Raw genomic sequence first — 16,200 nt, forward strand, 5'->3', positions numbered from 1 at the left:
GACACTACCATTCTCAACTACTTTCATGCGAGTTCCAAGCATGTGTAGCGTATCTGAATATGGAAGTGCAGAGTGGGTGCCTAATGTGCCTTTATATATGGGGAGGGTACAGTGTCATGTATTGGTGTGTAATACAGGGGTAGTCAATAGGTGGACTGTGGGTCAAATACAGACCGCCAGATGCTTTTGAATGGACCCTGGAATATTTTTATTAACTTATCATCATCATCATCATCGTTTTCTTTCTTTTAATTATTTTCTCAAGTCTAGACATTGACTATACCTTGACCAAGACATTGGGACCTTGACAAAAGATAATAGTATAATATGTGTATGTGGGCACACGTCATAGCCTAATCTGACCTGCATCCAAGCTGATCTCAGTGTATTTCATGGCAGAAGAGGAGGCACAAAAGTGGCAATATATCTCCTTTGTGGCCCTCATGTTCAGGGGCTGTCTCTGGAGGCTACTCTGACCCAGGTGTGTAAGTTAAGGCAGCTCAAATTTACATCCAGCTGCTCCCAATCCCACGGGGCTGTTCTAGAGTTGCCCTGCCAGGCTCCCATTTTCTCCAGTCATATCCCCGGTACCAGATGCTGGAAGGGAGGTTATGGAATCACAGAACCATAGAACCATAGAATATCAGGGTTGGAAGGGACCTCAGGAGGTCATCTAGTCCAACCCCCTGCTCAAAGCAGGACCAATTCCCAACTAAATCATCCCAGCCAGGGCTTTGTCAAGCCTGACCTTAAAAACCTCTAAGGAAGGAGATTCCACCACCTCCCTAGGTAATCCATTCCAGAGCTTCATCACCCTCCTAGTGAAAAAGTTTTTCCTAATATCCAACCTAAACCTTCCCAACTGAAACTTGAGACCATTACTCCTTGTTCTGTCATGAGGTACCACTGAGAACAGTCTAGATCCATCCTCTTTGGAACCCCCTTTCAGGTAGTTGAAAGCAGCTATCAAATCCCCTCTCATTCTTCTCTTATGCAGACTAAACAATCCCAGTTCCCTCAGCCTCTGCTCATAAGTCATGTGCTCCAGCCCCCTAATCATTTTTGTTGGCCTCCGCTGGACTCTTTCCAATTTTTCCACATCCTTCTTGTAGTGTGGGGCCCAAAACTGGACACAGTACTCCAGATGAGGCCTCCCCAATGTCGAATAGAGGGGAATGATCACGTCCCTCGATCTGCTGGCAATGCCCCTACTTATATAGCCCAAAATGCCGTTAGCCTTCTTGGCAACAAGGGCACACTGTTGACTCATATCCAGCTTCTCATCCACTGTAATCCCTAGGTCCTTTTCTGCAGAACTGCTTCCTAGCCATTCGGTCCCTAGTCTGTAACAGTGCATGGGATTCTTCCGTCCTAAGTGCAGGACTCTGCACTTGTCCTTGTTGAACCTCATCAGTTTTCTTTTGGCCCAATCCTCTAATTTGTCTAGATCCCTCTGTATCCTATCCCTATCCTCCAGCATATCTACCACTCCTCCCACTTTATTGTCATCTGCAAACTTGCTGAGAGTGCAGTCCACGCCATCCTCCAGATCATTAATGAAGATACTGAACAAAACCGGCCCCAGGACCGACCCCTGGGGCACGCCACTTGAAACCAGCTGCCAGCTAGACATGGAGCCGTTGATCACTACCCGTTGAGCCCGACGATCTAGCCAGCTTTCTATCCACCTTATAGTCCATTCATCCATCTCATACTTCTTTAACTTGGTGGCAAGAATACTGTGGGAGACCATATCAAAAGCTTTGCTAAAGTCAAGGAATAACACATCCACTGCTTTCCCCTCATCCACAGACCCAGTTATCTCTTCATAGAAGGCAATTAGGTTAGTCAGGCATGACTTGCCCTTGGTGAATCCATGCTGACTGTTCCTGATCACTTTCCTCTCCTCTAAGTGCTTCAGAATTGATTCCTTGAGGACCTGCTCCAAGATTTTTCCAGGGACTGAGGTGAGGCTGACTGGCCTGTAGTTCCCCGGATCCTCCTCCTTCCCCTTTTTAAAGATGGGCACTACGTTAGCCTTTTTCCAGTCATCCGGGACCTCCCCCGATGGAACAGCTATGCTACTTCTGCAGCACCCTAGGATAACCCTTTTACACTGGCACTTCCCAGGAGGAAGTTTTTTGTCCTTTTTGTTGCCAAACCATAGCGATGCAAACCAATGGGAGCAGGAGCCAAAATCTAGTCCAGTGTCTGTATGTAGAGTAGTGAGGGTAGGTTTATTTTTATTTGTGTGTATAGCGCATGTCAGTGTGTCAAATTGCACAGACTATAGCGTGGCGAGTAAGTGTATGATGCAGTTCTGGGGGTGCGTACAGGAAGCCTGTGTGTATGAGTAGAGAACATTTACACAGGGGGAACTCCTATCTGTGCAGAAACAAATCTTAAGAAGTCTTTCACAAAAGCTGTGGTGTTACAGTTACAGCCAATCTGCTTAACTAACTTGGATTTGGATGGGAAATCACTTTCAGTCTAAAAAAAAAGATGAAGTTGTAAATGTCACCAGCAACTCATTCTCTCACTTTTTTTTTTTTTAAAGGAAGTATCTTTTAAAATCTATTTGGTGTCTCAAGAGTTTTGTCTGGAACAGAATTGTGTCATCTCCATTTCAAAGCATGTCTGCTTGCCTTTAAAATGTATGTGTACTTTTTATTTTTTTGTTTTCTGATGGGAGGTAGTATACAGTACAGCTGAATATGGCTTTATGCATTTATGTGAGGTTGAGTGGGACTCCTGGCTTAAATTACAATGCACTGATTGCTGAATTAGGGACTGGGGCAAAATCCTGCTCTCCAGTATGGTATCCTGCTCTCCGCACCTGTGCAGGGGAGTAATTGCTGGAGAAATCCAGCATTCATAGCTAGGGAACATGAACAAAGAGGTTATATTGCACACAAAAGTAATAAGATGTGGGCCATGCCAGATCACTGAGAGTGAATTCTAGAGCTGAGAACACCCTGTTGCTGGTCCCCAGGAGTTTTATCTGGGAACTGACATCAGAAATAGCCTTAGTGACAGCAGCTGTGACAGGGCACAGAGGAAGAAGCCAACTGTAAAATACAAGATCCCTAGTCTATTTAGGCTTTTAGGGTCAGATTTTTAAAAGAGCTCTCATTGTTCTGCATTGCCTATTCATATCAGAGCACTGGTGTGATGCACTCTCATCATGCTGTCCCTTTTAACAAGAAGACAGCTGCATTCTGTACTGGTTATAGCTTCTGAGTGACTCTCAAGGGTAGCCCAAAATAGAGTGCTTGAAAAGGAAAGTAATCTAGCCTGCGGCAGAATGGCCACAATTTTTTGGCCAGATAAAGATGCAGGGGAGGCAATGCAGCTACCATGGTATGTGGAAATCCAGAAGCAGAGAAGAGTCTATTCTTTCCCCCAAGAATGCACATCACCTTGACAAGAGGTGGATAAAGGCCCTCAATAACAATGAAATCATAGTCCTTATTTAGTTCCCCCAAATGCTTTCTCCTGCCAGCAAGCATCACCTCTGTCTTGTCTTGAATAAGCTCAAGTGAGCAGGTTTTTATCCAGTTCCTATCTTAAAAAAACAAAAGGAAACAGGCCCTGTCAGGCCTCAGCAAAAAAAAAAAAAAAAAAGAGAGCGTGCTGAGTATCACCCTCATAATTGTCAAGGAGGTCCAGAACCTGTTCCACATGGAGTCATCTGTTTTTGCTGTGAAAGCAGGTTGCTAGTTTTCCATAACAGTAATCACCTGCTGCTTTCAAAAGATGTTCTGTTTAATTTCTCTCCGTTGCTGTATGCCTGACCAACCTTAGGGGGGTGACAAAGCTTCACATGCTCTGATCTATGCACAAAGTGATGGTAAAAGAATTGTAGTGGCCGCACTCTGTTTCAGAAGACTGAACAATACCAGGAATTTGCAGGGTTTGCTGTGATGAGAAGAAATCTATGTAACTGGGATTGCTGTAAAATGGATTATTTCCTTTTCAGTGGACTCACACTGCGAGCAGGTTGCTTTAACGTTAACATAGGGATGAGTTTTCAAAGCAGTGCCCTTGACTCACTCAGACAGGCACCCTGGCTTTTAACTCCTTGGTGAGATTTTTTGAGGCTACATCTATTGCTGACAGTGGGTGTCAGAGTTAAAATAGCCACGCTTGGTGCTTAGAAAATCTGCTGCTGTCAGTTGGGGCTATGTAAACCTTGCAGCATTCATATAGGCAAGCGCTTAGAGAAAGTAGAGGAGGAAATTCTTTACTCCTGGTAGTGCTGAAAGCAAGCAGGAATTCACAGGTACCAGTGACTAATTTAACCTATGGGCCAGGTGGGTCAAGGCCAGAGGCAATAGTAAATGAGGGAAAACAATCAATGGTGAGGGGAGAAAGACTGAAGGGATACCCAGGTGCTTTATTATAAAATGTTTCCATTTTGATTTGACTTAGTTGTGTGTTTCTCTACACTAACCGGCTAAGTGTGAGCGGGGGAATGGACCCGCTATTGTGAGGAACTTTCCTGGCTTATACACTACCCCAGTGAAATGGGTAATGAAAGGATCTGAGTCCTCGCTCCCACTTCCTTTACCCAGAGGCCTGCCTGACCTCAAGGGCTCCCCTTCCATTCTCCTGTGGGGCAGAGTCCTCGTAACCCCAACAAGGCTGGGCCCAGGATTTCTGGGGGGCTTGACCTCCAACCTTGTGGTCACTTAGGGCAGGGACTAGGGTGTCCCCACTCCGGGGTGCTCTCTCTGCATTAGATGCTTCCCTGACCCACTGATCATTACATACAGTTCAAAGCAAATACAATTGATTAAACAATCAATTAAAAAAAATAAGGAAAAAATGGGAAAGGTTAAAGGAAAACACGTCACCCCACTCTGTGGCACAGGGACATAACAACCAGCATCTCTGGAATGTAGGGGAAGTTCAGTCTGTTCCTCACATGTCCCAGGCCTCCTGCCCAGGCCCGGGCTGTGCTGCAGGGATGCTGCAGGTTGGACACTTGCTCTGGTGGTGGCCACACGCTCTCAGGCTCTAGGTGGCAGGACCCTTCTCCCCAGCGTCGCCCCTGCCCTGTCAGGGTTACAATCCCCCTCCAAGTCTGGCCTGCAGAGCCTCTTGGCTGAGGGCATCTCCCTGTGCTGGGCCTGCTGCCCAGGATCCCCCTCGCACTCTCCAGCTGCTCACCGCACCCAACTCTGGACTGCTCCTACTCCAGCTCCACTGTGCCTCAGCACGGCTGCTGCTGCTGCTCTGCCTCCAGCTCCCTGGGCTGCTTCTCTGGCCCCTCTGGCTCTGGTTGCTGCAGCTCCCCTCCCAGCCCAGGTCTGCTCTGTGGGCTGCTTCCGTGACTCTGCTCCCAGCACTGACCTGCTTCCGGGGCTGCTTTTCTGGCCCCTCTAGATCTGGCACAGCTCTGCTCCCCCGCTCAGCTTGGGCCCCTGCTTTCTACTTAGCTGGGCCCCCTCTGTCTGACCCAGGCAATTCCAGTTCACATGGAGGACAGACCCCCCTGATTAGCCTGCCCGCCCTGTCAATCAGGCTGACGTGGAGCATTGGTCTCTCCCCATTGTTCCTGGGCACTATCAGTCTCGAGGACCTGATTTCCCATCGACCTTTCCCCTTTCTTTTGGTACTGGGAGCTAGCCAACCAAAACACCCCCCAAGAGTCCCCTTACATAAGGCTCTCTGATCTCTGGGACAGCATTCAATACATACTTGTGAATATGTGAAGTTTTGACTGTTTGCCAGATCCGATGCTGTGCTCTCAGGGACAATACTTTTACATCCCAGCCTTATACGTTGTGGGGGGGGGAGGGGAAGAGGGGCAGAGGAAAGGAGCAATACTTTTAGACTAGGCGCAGAACAACTGAAAAAGTGTAAATCTCTCATTGATGGGCCCTGCATTCTGACACCATTTCCCTGCAGGAGTGAAGTGCCAGCACTTTCTTTTAAAGTACTGTAAAACAGTTTTATTTAAAATGGGGTCAAAATATAAAAAAAAATACAAAGATGTAATAGATGCCAAAGGATTAGGTCATTGCTGGGTTGGTCATTGCAGCTAGGCAAAATGAGCATTTGCTGTTCGGTATATGCTATGGACAAGACAAGAGTTTCTTTCCTTTTAAATAACTGTTTGTGTGTGTATTACAGGATTGTACACAACTGAGAAAGCTGTTAGATTCACAGACTATACAGGCAGTTACACAACTAAATGATGAGAACAGGTAGTAACCCCAGGGTATTAACAATTTATTGATACTGGCTTTTTTCCAACTTCCAGTATGCATAGTGCAATAGAGCACGGACTGGTAAACAAGTAGCAGGCAGAAATGCAGGTGACTGAAAACTTGGGAAGGTAGGGTAGCATTGTGATTACACCATTGGCCTAGAAATCAGGAGATAAGAGTTTAATTCCTTGAGTCTGACACAACCTTAATTTCTCTGTGCTTATTTCCCTGTATCTAAAATGAGGATAATAGTAATTCTTTCTTCCTGCCTTTCTTTTTCTCCTGTCTAGTTTGTAGTACAATGGGGCCTTGATTTCTGTTGGGATATTTTTCCTGGAAGGCTGGAATTATTCTGTGTCGTATTTTAGTTTGAAATTATATGATTTTTCTAAAGCCCACTTTTCCTTGTATGTTGTGTAGTCTCACCTTAAATCATAAGATTCTTTTGTGAGCTATAATATAGCGATACATTTGTCAACAACTACTGTTGCTATTGTGAATAGGGGCATTCTGCAGTGGGAAATACTCCATAATATTACATTCTGTATTTGGAAATATTTCCCTGAATACAGTAAGTTGGATTTGTATTAAACCACATGCTAAAGGTATAACACACTGGCTACGTTGTGTCCATCTCTAATGGCTGCTCCACATAGAGGATGAGTCTACTGTTTCTCTATCAGTTAAATGAATAAATCTGGTAGTTGGTAGCAGTAATAGGCATTTACAAGATAAAAGCCTACTTGTAATACCAGCTAATGGCATTACATGTTTAGCTCATGTGGTAGGTGCCTGGCTTTTGATGCTGATGCTACAGATTCAGTCCATGCGAATGACCCAATGTGAGGATTGTTACAAAGGTATTTTTCAGGCTATTTATGTGACATCAGAAAGTTTGGTTCCAATGGCAGTGCCAGGAAAATGTGTCTAGTAACTTCTCTGACTGCAAGCATCTCCAGCAGCCACTGGGAGGCTGTATGAGTTCATTTTGTTAGTGATAACAGCTATGTAGCCAAATTCTCTCTAAGGTGGCAAAGACACGGTGGTATGAAGATGACTGTGTATCTTCTGGAACTCGATTGCTTATTTCACTTTTATATGCAGCAAACTGCCTGTCTCTGCATCATTGTGGGCTGCATAAAGTCTGGCTATTAGTCCTTCAGTTCATCCTCTTTGTCTGAGCCTTTGCAGACAATGTTTCCCCACTTAGAGCTACAGTACAGTTGGTAGAAATATTTATGAAAGCATGACCCTTCTAGTTTGTTCTATTAAGTCAGACATTCGAATGATTGCAGATGCTGCAGGCACCTGGGGTTCAGCGTGGGGAGGTCAGTCATGGCTCTCCGGGTGAGGGCAGGGTTCTGGAGCAACCCTGGGGTCAGCTTAGCGCACCAGCTGTAGCCAGGCCTCCCAGCTCAGGGGGAAAGCGATGCAGTTCATTTGCAACCCAAGGAAGCTACACTGCACCTCAGCCAGGGCTCCCCAGGATGCAGGATCACTGGGCGGTGGGCAACTGCCCTTCCACCTAAATCGTGCCCTATGAGCATTTCAGGTTTTTAAAAAGGGGTGGGGGCAGTGGCCCTTTTGCCCCCGTCTCCGGCGCCTATAGGGGGCTGGCTGGGGATGCATTTTGGCACTCGGCACCCTGTTTAAACGTATGCTTGGAAAATATTCCTCCCCTCCTTGAAATCTCTAGGATTTCCAGAGCAATGATAATCCTCATGACCTCCCCCGAAAGAACAGGAAAACGTGTTGTTAGGGTTCCCTCATCACTCTGAACTTTAGGGTACAGATGTGGGGACCCGCATGAAAGACCCCCTAAGCTTATTTTTACCAGCTTAGGTTAAAACTTCCCCAAGGCACAAATCCTTTCCTTATCCTTGGATGGTATTGCTGCCACCTCCAAGTGATTTAGACACAAATTCAGAAAAATGGGGAAACAGGGACTCCAAGTGGCCCTGTTTCCCCAAAATATTCCCCCAAGCCCATTCATCCCCTTTCCTGGGGAGACTTGAGAATAGTATACTAACAAATTGGTTACAATGTGAGCACAAACCAAACCCCTTGGTTTTTAGGACACTGAAAATCAATCAGGTTCGTGAAAGAAGAATTTTATTAAAAAAAAAAAGTAAAAGAATCACACCTGCAAAATCAGGATGGAAGGTAACTTTACAGGGTAAATAAAAAGATTTAAAACACAGAGGATTCCCCTCTGACTCTGCTTTCCAGTTACAAAACAGGAATGAAATTACCTCTTAGCATAGGGAAAATTCACAAACTAAAACAAAAGATAATTTAATGCATTTCCTTGCCTTACGTACAATTTTTGTAATCTTAGATGCTAATTTCAGGTATGTTTCCAGGAGATGTTTTTCCTGCCTGGACCCTCTCTTCGTCCAGAGAGGGAACAACCAAAGGGAGCATAAGCAAAACTTTCCCCGCTCCCCCCCCCCCCCCACTTGAAAGTATCTTCTTTCCCCATTGGTCCTTCTGGTCAGGTGCCAACTAGGTTAATTGAACTGATTAACCCCTTACAGGTAAGGCAATTCAGTACAGCTGCCCTGTGTATATTTATGACACATGTTTCTCTGGTTCTTGCGCTAAGAGCTCTAGGACTTGTTGATAATAAGCGATGACACCCCAACTGACTTGAGAGAGATCTTTCACCTGCCAGGTGGGGTGAGGCAAGCAGCCTGTCCTGTTTCTAGCTGGAGGATTTAGGGCTGCTGCATCTCAACAGGAGCCAGGTGAGGTAATGTACTGGTGGGGGAAAGCAGAGTTTGTTCCACAGCCCAGAATCTGACCATGTGTGTGACAGACTAACAGAGGACTTTAAAGAAAGCAAGATAAAGTTGAAAGAATGGGCAGGAGGAGAGAGAAAGCAGCAGCCAGACAGATGGAACAGAAGGGCATTCATGAGGACGGAGACATTTAGGAAGAGAATGGAGGGGGAAAGGATATATAGATAGTGACGCAGACACTTCTGGGGACAGAGAGAAGGATGCACAGCACAGGCAGACATTGCAAAGCAGAGGTTTAATCCGACGCTATCTATTAAATGATTTAAGAAGGATATTCCTAAACTGCCTAAATTAGGGTATGAATGGGTTGGAGGCTGGTAATGGAATACAGAGTCTGTTGCCCGAGGGCCAGTGGTCCAAGTCCAGTCTGAGTTGGTCACTGTCTTAGTACAGAACTGTTCAGATCACATAAAATACTACAGTTGGCATCCTTGTAAGTAATCTCAGCACATAAGGCCAATATATTCAATGAACTAGGAGCATGAACTGCCCTCTGACCTACCCCCAGAAGTGGTCTTTTCGGCTCAGAGTTGAAGCAGGTGGGTAGGATAAGAAAGCTTGCACAGTTTTCTGTTCTGAAGCTAGAGGATGTCAGTCTCCACAGCTGTGTCAAGCCTACCATTTCAGAATCATTCAATTCACTTTAAATATATTCAGAGAAATTCTCTCTGTTCTATTCAACTTTCCCAACTTTACTAACTTCCGATTTACTCTTTCAGGCTGGCGGACAGACAAACGCTGGGCAAGTGAGCCAATCTTTCGGAGGTGTGGGGAGAAACCTGGCAGGTGCTTAGTGGTGGGTTTTGTTTGTGGTGGCATGCAAGTAACGGTTTATTGTGTATTGTTTGTATTGCAGGAGTGACTAAGCCCCAATCAGGATCAGAGCCCCACTGTGCTAGACACTGTACAAACACACAAGTGGATGCAGTCCCTGCCCTGAAGAGCTTACAGTCTATTAGGAAACCAGATGCAACAAGTGGACATTACAAGAAATAGAAGGAGAGGGCTGGAAGGCAGGCAAGGGAAATGAAAATAAGGTCTTGCAATTACATGCAGTAACTATCTCACAGTGCAATGGCTCCAAATCAGAATTAAACCAACAAACATCAGTCTTCCCTGATAACTGCTGCAAACCTAGTCAGCATTAGTTAGCTGACTTCCTACAGGAGCTACAGTAGCTTTAGAGATTAACTCAGGGAGGACGTTCCACGCATAAGGGGCAAGCATGGAAATATTTGTGGGAGATGCAGACAAAGGGACCTTCAAGGCTGTGATCATTAGGGGGACATAATAAGATATGTGCTGTGAAGTCCTTGGCACCACTCCAATAGCTCAGGTTTAGACTATTTGAATGTGCCATAATGAGCAGAGCTTGATATTTTGTTTATTTGGGGAAAGGAGAGAAGGTTTAAAGAAAAAACCCTAACGTATCTCATGTAGGAGCAGAGAAGTTATTTCACCTCCGTATTTGGCATGAGTTCGACTGCTGCTGGAATACTATGTCCAAAGTTTTGGTGTCCACAATTCAAGAAGTATATCGATAAATTGGAGACAGTTCAGAGAAGAACCATGACAATGATTAAAGGATTAGAAAATGTGCCTTATAGTGATAGATTCAACAAGCTCAATCCATTTAACTTATCAAAGAGAAGGTTAAGGGGTGACTTGATTTAAAAATTGCCAGTGGTGGAGAATCCACCATAACCTTTGGTAAGTTGTTCCAATTGTTAATTACCCTCACTGCTAAGCATTTATGCCTTATTTCCAGTCTGAATTTGTCTAGCTTCAACTTCTGACCATTGGATCCTGTTAGACCTTCTCTGCTAGATTGAAGAGCCCATTACCAAATATTTGTTCCCCACATAGGTACTTACAGACTGTAATCAAGATTGGATGTTTTTCTAAAAGATCTGCTCTAGGAATTATTTTGGGGAAGTTCTCTGGCCTGTGTTATACTGGAGGTCAGACTAGATGATCACAGTGGTTCCTTCTGGCCCTGGAATCTGTGAACCCTGGAGTTAAGCTTTGAGGTCAGTCCCCAAATCTTGCTAATGTGAATCTACCATCACCTCAGAGCAAGGAACGGATGGGCTTAAAAAAAACCCCTCCATGCCAGTGAAATATTTGTGATAGTTTGGGAAACTCATTCTCCACTAGGAGTCAGTTCTAGTCCAAGGTACAGCTGGAGCAGTGGAGTGGGAAGCCTAGTGGTGATAGGGTATGTCTACACAGCATTTTGGAGCGAGTCTCCCAGACTGAGCTGATAGATTCAGGTTAGCGGGGCTTGCACTAGTGCTCTTAAAAATAGCTGTGTAGACAGCGCTCTGAAGGTGCAGCTCAGGCTGGAACTTGGGTTCTGAAGCCCATCCCCTTCCATAGGCTTCAGAATCCAAGCCACATCTTCAAAATGCTGTCTACACAGTCATTTTTAGAGCACTATTCCGAGTCTGTTGACCCAGGCTCGGAGTGTAGACAAAATGCAGTGTAGACGTATTCACAGAGTCCATGCATAGAAATGATGGGGGGGACTCTGGGTTGCACTTCTGCAGGTGGGATCCCAAGGAAGAAAGGTGTTGATTGGGGGTGTTTCTTCCTTGCCCACCTCTTCACTTCCCCCATTACCAATTCAAACTAGCCACACAGCCAGTAGTTTCTGTGGCAGAAGACCAGCATATCAACTTGTCTTTTTCCCATGCCAGACAGACTGATGGGCAGCCACAGGGAGCCCTGATAGACAGTTCTGCTGAAGACGTACTAGCAAGGGACTGGTGGGTGGGGAGAAGGGCACCAGTTTTTCCAAGAAGGACCTTCCTACAAATGTTCAAAGATTTCACCCTTCACAGGTTGGAATTTGCGCTCAAGCACGCGGTCCTCTGCTGGGATTATAATCTTGCTCCCTTGCCATTTATTTTTAGATTGTTTAAGCCGTCTTGGGAAGACCCCTCTCTTTATCTCAGCTCTGGGGAAGGATGAACATTCAGAGTCCATCTTGCGTTACTGCCGCCACATGGTAGGTCATGCAATGACAGTTCCCCAGAGGAACAGAGATGATAACTGAACTTCTTTGGTGTACAGAAACTCCAGAGTTGCATGTGTATAATCCCCTATCATCATCCAAATGTACACAGCTCTCTAACCTGTGCCATTATTCTCCTGAATGCAGGCAGAACAAATCTATCTGGGCGGGGCCAGCTCCAGCTTTTTTGCCGCCTCAAGCAGCGAAGCCAAAAATATATATAAATAAATAAAGCCGCGATTGGCGGCACTTCGGCGGCAGCTCTACCGCACCACTTCATTCTTTGGCGGCAATTCGGCAGCGGGTCCTTCCCTCTGAGAGGGAGTGAGGGACCCGCCGCCGAATTGCCGCTGAAGACCCGGACGTGCCGCCCCAAGCACCTGCTTCCTTTGCTGGTGCCTGGAGCCGGCCCTGTACCTGGGATAATAGCTCAATGGTGCTTGCATTAGAACATTGGACCAAAACTGCCAGGACTGGGAGGGAACTAGCTGGCTTTCTTCAACTCACTAACTGTATTGTGCATCAGTGGGATGTGTCTGGCTGATCATCCATATAAATACAGGAAGTCAAAGACCCCCTTCCTTCCTCAGGCAGAGCATCAGAAGAGGTGGGAGCAGGGCTCTACCAAACTCTATTGGAGAGATCTGTCACTTCCGTTTACTAAATAATGTATTAGGCACCCATCTCCATGGAGCCTGGGTGCCTTACATCCATTAAAAACAAATCACCAACCAGTATTGTCCACATTGGGTATTATGGGATTCCTCACTGATGTTGCTCAGCTCAAGATAGGGAGGAAGTGGAACCGAGAACAGATAGGTGGGCTGCCACGAAGCTGTCTGCTGGGGGAAGCGAAACCTGAAGTCAGCTGAGTGTGGCAGAGAAGGGACATTTACTCCATTTATGACTCTTCCTCCTGTTTTAGGACATGGCAGGAGTCCTTCAGCTTGCGGGGCACAGTACAGCTACCTACTGTGCAGTGATTACAGGCAGCGGGGAGCTCAGCCTTGGCTTGGGAGACATGGACATCCACCAGCAGATAACAGAGCAATACGTAAGGACGCCCTCTGACCTATGCTCCTTTATTCATGAGGAGGAGCCTGGATGTGTGACAGCAGCAAGCATCTAGTGCACGTGTGCAAGATAATGTGCACACGCGCTTGTGGGTGGAGGATGCCTAAATAACATCATTATACGTTGCAAGTGCGGCATACTGAAAGCAGCATCAGCCTGTGGAAGCCTAAGGGTAGCCTCAAACTTGGTTCAGTGACATGGCACTGCAGCAAGCTGCTGGTCCGCCAAAGCTACTTATTTCCAGCTAGCCAGATGGAAACGGAAAACGTTCTTTTTCCAACTGAGGGTCATCAATGCTGCCCTATCCACAAAGTCTATGCCACCGACTTCTCGAGAACTAATCCAAGGCAGCCTATTTCTCTAGGCCCCTTTTAGCCCTCAGTAACTTCATGCCCACCGACCTGGAGATAGTGTTTCTCCTTTGGAAACCAAAATAGGTAGCATGGATAGAGCCCCGAAAGCCCATTTTCCTGTCCCATCACCTTCTCTCTACTCCCCCATCCTCTCTGTTTCTACATGCTGAGCTATTTAAACACAGCTAAACAGATCCTGCTTCTCAGCCTGGTGGTTAGGGAAGGTTTCAGGACATTAATGGAAGTGATGTTGATTCAAACAAACCCCCACAGCCCTACCCGCTTCCCCCACTAATTCCACTGTTGACAAAACAAGAGCCTGTACTTAACAACTGATGGAGATTTGGAAGGCAAGTGTAATTTACTTAGCAGCAGGGCCCCCAGGGGGTTCAGAATTCATAGGGGAAAAAAGTGGTCACTGCTCCCACTTCCATCTCCACCCTTCCCCTCCCTACCCCTTGCCATCAGACAGGAAAACAAAACCTTTACGTGATGGGTTAATCCTCACGAGCTTTGCAAAATAACCAGTGGAAACTCTGAGCCTAGCTACTGATGAAAGCTGCATTGTGGTGATGTTTACTTCAAGGAAATTTAGCAGAGACCTGTGAGAGAGAGAGAGAGAGACTGCTGGAGTAGGGATGGAAGTCTATGGCACGTGGGTGGCAGCCATTTGTGCAACGTGTTGTCACGCCAGCCACCAAGAGCCACAGCAGGGCTGGGGGACACATTACCACAGTGTCTCTGAATTCTGTACGTTTGCCTCAGGGATGCCAGGGTTGTGGGAGATGGCTACTGTGATAGGAAGCGTTTGCTAAAATGTTGTACCTTAATATTTCTAGCTAAGTAACAAGAAATGCTGGGCTGCTTACTTAAGTGATCAGTCCCTCTGCTGCCATTCACCCCTAGGTGGTCAAGATCTGGAAGTACTGTGGAGACAGTATCTTCAGCCTCTGGGACAGGGAAAGCTTGATCTCACACCTGTGACCCCTTTGGGTAATTAGGGAGCAGCAGAGATGATGCATGCTGAAGAGAATCTCAATTCAGTTCTCACTGGAGGGAAAGATTGCACTGAGGTGAGGTCTCAGACCTAAGAGATAAAGGCAGAGGGGAAATAAGATTCCCTGAACGGATGTTTAAAGGCCAGTTAACAGGTTATGCATAAAAAATTGGGGGCATTTGAAGGCCTGCAAATGGAGTAATAGACACAAACACAGAGAGAAGGGGAATGATTTGAAGACCCAGGAATATAGAAAGTTAAGTATGAATATGGGAGTTTGAAGGCCTGTGAATGGGATATGTTCAGTGTAACACACAGGAGCTCAAAGGCTTAAGACAGTGCTTAAAGTTAGGCTCCTGTGTCCATATTTAGGCCCTTCAAAAGTGGTCTGACTTTCCAAGGTAGTGAGCACCCAGAGGCTCCCATTGGCTAACTATGGCATTTGGAGCCTAACTTTAGGCACCCCACTTCTGATTGGCTAGAAAGTTCGTCTGGTTTTGGTGGTTTCTCCTTGGCCTTCATAGTGTGCAGGCAATTTCTAGCTAGCTCCTCTCCCCAAATGGGTTGAATGCGAACCTCTTTTCCTTCTGACTTTCAGCACAGGCTTCATATGCAGGTAGTGCATTTGGTAGGATTTCCTGGGTGGCAGGTACTCATTATGATAAAGGAATTTGGGGCTAGACTGATGGCTGTGTCACCATTATATGTTGGGATGTCCTCTTCTAACTCAAATCAGTCTTTTGTCACCTTTGTACTCATATCTTCTATTTATACCGTCACAAGGTTTCAGAGAGATGAGGAAAACATGTTGGGCTGAATTCAGACCTGGCGCATTTGTTTATATCAGGTCTGAATGTGGCCTGTTATTTCTATTGTTTTGGTTTAGAACAGTTATTGAAAAAGGGCCAGATCTCAAAAGGTATTTGGGTATCTAGCTGCCATTGAAATAAAATATTTTCAAGGGTCTGAGTAAACTGCCCTCTCTAATCATTCCAGCTTGACCATGAGACATGTTGTAAGTTTTAATGGCTCCTCTCCAAGATAGTACTGCAATTTAGTGTTGGTACTGCAATGGACTGACACATGGGGATCTGAGAATGAGATTTGGTCCCTTGCTCCCTGGTCTAGCTGAGATTAGGAGCTCTGTAGAGGCACCCCACTGGAACTCAAAGGGGAGGAAGCATCTCATTTTGCTCACTAGAGACCTTCAGTTGCTATAGGAGCAGCAGTAAAGATCTTGAGGGGGAGCCACCAGCAACCTTCCTCTGTGAGGAGGACAGGCTAGTCTGGTACAAGGCTTGATAGTGGAGGATGGGAAAGAGAAGGAAAAAAATTTAGAACCTGTAAGACCTGCTTTCTCTTGGAAAATGCTGTTCTTGATTCATGTCAAGCCTGCGTCAAAGAGTTTCCACAAAAATTGATATTGCAAATACATCCTAGCCACCTGAGTCTATCAGTAAGATGTGCTAGGTTCGCATATCTCATTCTTGTCCATTTGAGTCAAGCTGGATCAAGCTGCCCCTGTTCTATGTTCTGTATTTTCACTAGGTGTCCAAGTTCAAGGAGAGTCTGTGCTTGGCCCCACTGGTATGTATTGATGGGAACGTGCCAGTTGCCACCATTCAGTACGTCTGTGAAATTGCTAGAGAGCACCAGATAGCAGGTAAGGAGATATCACTGCGAGTGGACCCTTTGGGGCATAATCCTGTGTGTTCTGAAACATGGCCCGCAAGGTGCTGAGCGC

General features: G+C 46.0%; 1 protein-coding gene across 5 annotated transcripts in view; it reads left to right on the forward strand.

The window, feature by feature from the left end:
- LOC117881731 (pseudouridine-metabolizing bifunctional protein C1861.05-like) overlaps positions 1 to 16,200 on the forward strand; it is a 52,082-nt gene that overhangs the window by 16,476 nt on the left and 19,406 nt on the right. For all 5 annotated transcript variants that reach the window (XR_004646857.1, XM_034779366.1, XM_034779355.1 and 2 more), the window contains 4 exons: positions 9,736 to 9,802; positions 11,932 to 12,026; positions 12,958 to 13,086; positions 16,005 to 16,119. Coding sequence is in view for 4 of the 5 variants with exons in the window: in XM_034779366.1 (XP_034635257.1) it covers positions 9,736 to 9,802; positions 11,932 to 12,026; positions 12,958 to 13,086; positions 16,005 to 16,119 (406 nt within the window). In the remaining variant the exon portion in view is untranslated. The remainder of the gene's footprint in view (positions 1 to 9,735; positions 9,803 to 11,931; positions 12,027 to 12,957; positions 13,087 to 16,004; positions 16,120 to 16,200) is intronic.

This window comes from Trachemys scripta, chromosome 1 (assembly GCF_013100865.1).
Source record: "Trachemys scripta elegans isolate TJP31775 chromosome 1, CAS_Tse_1.0, whole genome shotgun sequence".
Lineage (NCBI taxonomy): Eukaryota > Metazoa > Chordata > Testudines > Emydidae > Trachemys > Trachemys scripta.